General features: G+C 34.5%; 1 protein-coding gene across 3 annotated transcripts in view; it reads left to right on the top strand.

The window, feature by feature from the left end:
- DYNC2I1 (dynein 2 intermediate chain 1) overlaps positions 1-7,986 on the top strand; it is an 86,325-nt gene that overhangs the window by 19,592 nt on the left and 58,747 nt on the right. For all 3 annotated transcript variants that reach the window (XM_045289857.1, XM_045289859.1, XM_045289858.1), the window contains 3 exons: positions 1,594-1,648; positions 6,884-6,961; positions 7,547-7,766. In XM_045289857.1, the coding sequence (XP_045145792.1) occupies positions 1,594-1,648; positions 6,884-6,961; positions 7,547-7,766 (353 nt within the window). The remainder of the gene's footprint in view (positions 1-1,593; positions 1,649-6,883; positions 6,962-7,546; positions 7,767-7,986) is intronic.

The following is a 7,986-nucleotide window of genomic DNA, read 5'->3' as shown; positions in this document are numbered from 1 at the left end:
CATATAACCTCCTCCCTGGGGGATGGACAACAGAAAAGTGGGTGAAGGGAGACATCAGACAGTGTAAGACATGACAAAATAATAATAACTTATAAATTATCAAGGGTTCGTGAGAGAGCAGGTAGGAAGGGGAAAAAAAGGAGGAGCTGATGCAAGGGGCTCAAGTAGAAAGCAAGTGTTTTGAGAATGATGAGGGCAACAAATGTACAAACGTGTTTGACACAATGGATGTATGTATGGATTATGATAAGACTTATACGAGCCCCCAATAAAATGATTATTAAAAAAAAATTTTAAAAGAGAAGGAAGCTCTGACTTGTGACTTCTGAAGGACCCCCCTGTGGTGTAGTGGGTTACACCTTGTGCTGCGAACCACAAGGGCGGCAGTTCCAAACCACCAGCCACATCACGGGAGAAAGATGAGACGCTCCGCTCCCATGAAGAGTTTAGTCTCAGAGACCCACAGGGCAGTTCTACCCTGTCCTATGGGGTCACTGTGAATCAGAATTGACTGGAGAGCAGCGAGTTGTTTTTTGTTTTCTGAAGTGGCCTTGTAAACCCTCTGGAGCATGTCTTCTCTGACATATGTGTGGTTGCTGTGAGTTAGAACTGAATGGATGGCCTTTAGGTTTTTAAATATATGTTTTCTGGGAATGCCACCAAATCCCCCACTGCCCCATATTTGTAAATACATTTGCCTTTGTATATTGTAAATACAAATGAAAAAATATTTTTCAGTTGCTAGCCTCTTTAGAATCATAGAGAGAGCAAGGGTGTAGGTTTCAGACTCTCACTTGTTCCCCTCAGAGCCTATTTCTTCATCGGTAAGACTATGGCAAGAATACCTATTTTATGTGGGGTTTTGTAAAGATTACAGATTAATGTAACTGTATGTTTAGAAACTCTATTTCACTTTGTATCTGAGAGCTAGATTTTAATTCTCACAACAATCTTATATGCTTGTATTCTTTATAGGCTTGAAAATTCAGGTCAAATGCTTTGCCCAAATTCTTACAAGTTTGAGCAGATCTAGCACTTAAAACTGGGGTTTCAAATGCCTAGATTTTTATGTTGGAAACCTGATAGAATGAACAATGGAAGCTTTTAGACAATTCAGAATGCCTTTTAAATTATGTTATAATGGATTGATATGAATATAAGTTCTAAAAATTTACACTAAATTTGGAGTTTTGAGAGATTTCACATAAAATCTGATAAGAAAAATATCACATATCTTAAGATAAAATTTTCTTTTGGAAATAGAAATATTATATTAAATAAAGTGCTTGGAATTATCTAATGGACGTGGAGAACTTTTTAATAGAACTCTGGGAATATAGATTATGTGTACAAAATTTAACAAAAAGTATTAGATATTTTCTATTGAAGATATTTACTATATTGATTACTGCTTAAATTATAAAAATATTAGGCACTCTAGTACTCTTCTGATAAAACATACTTAGGTAGTTTGTCAAATTACAGCAGCTCTTGATAATATCAAAATGTTGATAACTTGTCTCTGAGTTATAAGATTTTTTTTAAACCTACATTATAAAGTAAAATTTGATTGTGATTCTGCTTACTTTCTAGGCATGCCGAGACTTTAGTAAGGAGCCATGAAAAAGATAAAGATTCAAGAAGGAAGGTAAGATAATTGATGTTGAGGACATATTGGTTTTATTGTATAATCTCCCTAACATTGAGTTAATTGTGACTCAAAACAATCCTAAATTAGAGGGTAGAGCTGCCCCTGTGGGTTTCTGAAACTAACTGTATTCTTTACAGGAATAGAAAGCCTCTTCTTTCTCCAAAGGAACAGCTGGTAGTTTTGAACTGTTGACCTTGTGGTTAGCAAGCAGCCCAATGATTAATCACTGTGCCACCAGTGCTCCTTTGTTATATAATAGGGCCAGTTTTTTGCTTCTTTTTTGGGTTTCCTCAGAACCTGGAAAAAGGATTTGATTGAAGATGATTGAGTCGATTTTGGTAGTCCCAGGAAACACATTTTATATTAAATTCCAAATAGAATGAAAGCAAAAAAGATGGAAAAGTGTAAGTCATCAAGTAATAACTAATAGAGCTGCAGAAGGTATATTAATATCAGTAAAAATAGACTTTGAGACAAAAAGTGTTATTTGACACAAAGAAGGATATTTCATAATGATAGAATAACTAATTTGACAGGAAGATATAACAACTATAAATGAAAATGTCCCTTATAACAAAAATCCAATATACAAGAAGAAAAACTGGCTGAAGTAAAGGGAGAAATTGACAGTTCAGTAGTAAAAGAGACTTCAATATCCCACGTAGAGTAGTGAATTAGAACAGCATCTAATGTTAACCAGCCTGACCATATAGATGAAAGTGATACATTTCTAGAAAGATATAAATTATGACTTATGAAGAAAATTCAAGTCTAAAAGTCATGATAAGCAAAGATTTTACATTAGTGATTTAAATCTTCCAACAAAGAAGAGCCCAGGCTTAGCTGGATTCACTAGCAAATACTATCACACAGTATTGGTACTTACACACATTCAGAACCCCACTCTTTGCATAATTATTTTTATGTTTTAAATTAACTTGTGTATATATTTGTATTATAACTAGTATCATGATATTTGTATATACTGATTTTTTTCATTTGGTGTACATATTTTTCTTGCCTTCATTTTCTATAGTTTTCATAGATAGTATCAGAATAGTCTTTATAAACTACAAAGTATAATGTAGTGTTATGGTATAAATTATTCAACCACTTATTTAGGTTTTTTTTGTTTGTTTCCAGATTTTTTTATAGAAGTTTCATTGGCATATAATTCACATACCATACAATTCATTAGTTTATTCACACAAAGAAGAGTTGTATAATCATCATCACAATCAATTTTAGAATATTTTCTTCATTCTTATACACATTGTTATTAGCTCCTCATTCTCCTTTAACCTCCCCTGTTGTACCCCTAAGGAACCAATAATCTAGTTACTGTCTCTACAGATTTACATACCCTGGATTTCATATTGCTTCTAGATTTTAGTTGTCATAGATAACGTGCAAGTGTAATTTGGCTTCTCTTAGATTATTTCTAAAGTATTATTTGTATATTTTGAAACTGATTGTGGTAGCAATTGTATAATACTGCTTGATATGATTAAACTATGGAATGATTTGACATCTGTATTAGCTCTTCATAAAATGGTTTTTGGGGAAAATAATTATTTTTTATTTGTTAATTACTTAAGAACCCATGATTGTAAGAAAATCATGTTTAATATTTTGTTGCAAATTTTCATGTATTTCTTTATTCTACATACATACAGACCCACAAAAGCAATTTTATGTAAAGCTCATATGGGACATGTTGCTTTGGTATGCATACATTTTAGTCATCACGTTTTTTGGAATGGTCACTGGCTCACCCATGGGAGAAAGTTGTGGGAGTCTGCTTTTGTAAAGATAGATAACCAGAGAAACCTTAGGGGAAGTTCTACTCTGTTCTGTACAGTCATTATAAGTCAGAATCAGCTCAATTGGCAATAGGTTGGTTGTTTCTTTGGCTGACTCATCATCTAAATATTATCATTGCCTTACCCACAGGAGAAAACTTAGGCACATATAAATATATATATAGATTTAGATTTATAGATATTTTCTCACAAAATCTTTTTCAGTCATCTATTGGCATACACATGTGGCAATTTTGGATGCCTTTCAAAAAATAACACATACCATGCAGCATATTTTCTTTTCCAATTTGTTGTAGCAATTCTGTAGTTCACATAATATGAATCTACCACTTTTTTAAATAGGTAGATTTCTTGGAGTGGAATTAAATTAGGTGAAAATTAGTAAATTTCCCTATCTCTCAATTTGGCCTATATTAGCATTGTATACTGTATATGTAATGTGAACAAATAAATTTGTAGTCATAAAATAATAAGAATCATAACGTTAATTTTAATAATATTAATTCAGCATATTTATAATTCAACATGTACTTAATATAAAAATTATCACTGAGATAATTTGAACTTTTTTTTTATTTGTCAGAAGAGAAAGGTATGTTATAAGCCTATTCCCTTGAAAAATAATAGCAATGATCTTGATAGGTACTTGACGGCCATACTTTGGCTTATGATTATGTTATATATTGAATAAGATCAGCATTTATATATTGAATAGCATCTGTATTTAATTAGGTATAAAATATTCATGCAACTCATATTGGTTGCATTCTTTAGCATTTCTGGAGATCTTGCAATATTCTGAAAAATTTTCTGAGTATGTCTACAATAGTAATATATCTGGAAAAAATTTTGACTGTAATCTTTTTGGAAAAATATTTTTATATTCACTATGAGAAATTTACTTTATTCATGAATAATATGTCACCACCAGTTTTATACACTGAATAAATCTTGGGTAGCATCTATGAGCGTACACTATTTCTAATACTACTGGCCATGTTTACTGGGTTCTTATGTGTCAGACCCAGTGGTGAACATTATATGCATTATTTTATTTAATCCTCTCATGAGTATTATAAAGCAGGTATTGGTGTCCTTAATTTACAGAGGACAAAAACAAAGCATGGAGAGAATAGTTATGTTCTCTAAGTTATACACTTAATAAGCCACAGAGTCAGGACCCAAATATCAAAATTTTAACTTTAAAGTTTGTGCCCCTAATTACTAAGTGCATGGCTTTTCCTCTCATGGAGATGTGGGAAGGCAGTCTGTGTGACTGCTCCCTGTCACGTTACTGTAGCCAGGAGGAAGGGTCATCAGTGTGGAAATTAGCTCAGAGGCAAGAAGTGAAGACACTGTGGTGAGGAAGATGTATATTTTGAAATATATATCTGAAAAGATCAAAGTGGATGTCAGAAGAGATTCTGAAACGTCCTCTTTTTTTTATGAAATGCTTTTATCGAGGGCTCTTACATCTCTTATCACAATCCACACATTCATCCAGTGTGTCAAGCACATTTGCACATATGCTGCTGCCATCATTTTCAAAGCATTCTCTTCCCACTTGAGCCCCTGATATCAGCTCCCCATGTCTTCTCCCTTCCTCCCCACCTACTTTCCCTCACGAACCCTTGATAAGTTATAGATTATTATTTTCATATCTTACATCATCCTCCCTCACCTGGGCGTGATGGGGTCAGACTATGCACAATTCCCGCACTGTCTCCAGTATTGTCCCCAGCAGCGCTGTGGTTTAGTGAGGGATGTTGTATCTCATGGTGGGGCCGGCCCTATGGTCCTCTCTCTGTGTTGTCTGCTCCGAGCAGGAATATTGTCCTCAGGCCTTGGTGGGCCAGGATGACCCCCCTCCCTCTCCATCCATTTTCATTTCTCCAGTGTCCTCTAATCAGATGCACCTCCCTCCCCAAGCTGTAGTGCTGTCCTCTGAAGTACATTCCTCTGAGGGGGGAGGGTAGAGTCGGCTGGGGGGGTGAAGGGGGGAGTGTCCACATAGTTGGGAGTGGGGCTGGCCCTGCAGACATCTATTGACATGCTGGTATGTTGTATTCACATCTTAGCACTTCAGGTTGAAGCCTGGTCTCTCTCTCCCTCTCCTGTGGAGATATAAACAATACCCCTCCCCTTGGATGGGTTAGTGCCCTGCTACCCCCCTACCCATGTCTTTTTTTTCCCCTCTCTCTCCTTATTTCCCCCTCTTAATAGTTGGCTGTCGTATGTATCCCAGGATTGGGTTTGGCCCCTGCCATAGTTGCTGGATCTCACCCCAGGGATATATGTATATAGTAGCTTTTCCCCTATGCCCCATTTTTTTGTTTGTTTGTTTTTTAAGCTTACCTCAGTGGACTCATGTTGAACTTGTCCTTTTGTGCTTGGCTTACTTCACTTAGCATAATTTCCTCCAGTTCTTCCCATGCGGCAATGTGCTTCATGCATTCATTGCTGTTTTTCAGGGATGCGTAGAACTCCATTGTATGTATATACTGCAGTTTTTTGATCCATTCGTCTGTTAATGGAAATTTGGCTTTTGAAACATCCTCTTAATCATAGAGTTACAAACGCACATGGAAGAAGTGGTGACGTTGAAGAGCTGAACAGTAATTTTCAAAGGGCAGCTCTAAAACACAAATCCAAATATTATGATGAAATGTGCAAAGACCTAGACTAAGAAAACCAAAAAGAACATGCTCAGCATATCTTAAACTGAAAAAACTTAAGAAAAAAATTCAAGCTTCAAGCTGAAATATTGAAAGATTCTATGAGGAAAATATTGAATGACACAGGAAGCATCCAAAGAAGAATAATAGTCACTGTACTAAAAAGAACTAGTTGATGTTCAGCCATTTCAAGAGATAGCATATGATCAAAATCTAATAATACTGAAGAAAGTATTCCAAGCTGCATTGGAAGCATTTGCCAAGAATAAGGCTTCAGTAATTGATGTGATACCAATTGACATGATTCAACAAGCTGATGAAGCTCTGGAAGCACTCACTTGTCTATGCCAAGAAATTTGGAAGATAGCGGGGTGGCTAAGGTCAGAGAGAGAGACAGACAGACAGACATGGGGTGGGGTGGGGTGGGGAATGACAACTGGTGACAATGATGGGAAAAGTGGTAATGTGAAGACTTTATCAGTTTACATTTTGAGGACAGGATTTATGCTGGTTGTTAAGACAGCACTATAGAAGGTCATGCTTATGTTAGCATGTTTTATATATATATATTTAAGAATTTGAGTTAGGTGATGTTAGTTTTACAAATAAAAATTTCCATTGGCAACATCAAATGAATCTAAGACAGTATATATGTATTTTCCTTCATTATTTATTTGCATCGTTCAAATTTATGCTCTAAGGTTTTTGCTACATATTTGATTTTTCACCTCTAGGAATCTGAAAAGGATGACATTGATTTGGAAAATGCAGGAACTGAAGAATATACAGCCAGCTTTGAAGATGATTTTGAAGTATGTATAAAAGTGAATTTGTTTCTCAGTTTAAAAATCAACTCTTCTAAAATCAGTGTTTGTAATTCAACAGCTTTTTTCTTTCCATTAGTGTGAACATTTAATATCTGTATGTGTGTAACTGTTAGCTATAAAATGCTTGCTATTCTTAACAATATAATGTAATTAAATGGTTTTATATTTCCACATCTTTTTAAATGTCCTATATTCAAATATACATTTATTATATATAGATGCAATATAAAAATATTTATTTATGCAAAATCGGACAATCTCAATGCAAAAATTTGTCTTTAATTCCATTTTTCCTCAGATTCTTGGAAGCCCTCTTGTGTGTTTGCAAATTATTGTTACTAATTGCTCTTTATGTAAGTCTTATTGTGTAGCTCATTTCAGAGAAAATAATGCAGCAGTTTATATTGATTTATAATTTAAAGACAGTAAAACCAGATAAAAATATATCTTAGCCAGAATGTGGACTTTGTGTATTTTAAGTGATACATTGTAACATTGTATTAGATAATATGTGATTACTAAAAGTTTATTTATCAAAAAATATTTCAAACACTTTTTTATTCTCTATAGGACTATGAAGATGATTTTGAAATTTGTGATGGGGATGATGGTGATAGTGATAATGAGCAGGAATCAAAAGAAACGATTGAAGAACTTCCTCCAGCCAGAAAAAAGGAGATACAGGAAATTCAAAAGGCTATTAATGCAGAAAATGAAAGGATTGGTGAATTATCTTTGAAACGGTTTCAGAAGCAAGGTGGAATAGAATACGAAGGGGAGTCAAGGACAGGTAAATAACTAAACTAAATACTAAGTATATGTCCATGCTTTTATGAAACTGTAGACACTAAAACCTTGTAGACATTTGTTATAGGCAGAATTGTTCTAATTAATCACGTGGATAAACATTTAATATATTCATGGTGATGCTTTGCATCTAACACATGTGAAAACAAAACACAACTTAACTGCCGCTGAGTCGATGCAGACTCATTGTGACCTTATGGGAT

Source organism: Echinops telfairi, unplaced genomic scaffold (genome assembly GCF_000313985.2).
Source record: "Echinops telfairi isolate 266 unplaced genomic scaffold, ASM31398v2 ScPeMD7_31;HRSCAF=116, whole genome shotgun sequence".
NCBI classification, from domain to species: Eukaryota; Metazoa; Chordata; class Mammalia; order Afrosoricida; family Tenrecidae; genus Echinops; species Echinops telfairi.
This window is presented reverse-complemented; position numbering and strand designations above follow the sequence as displayed.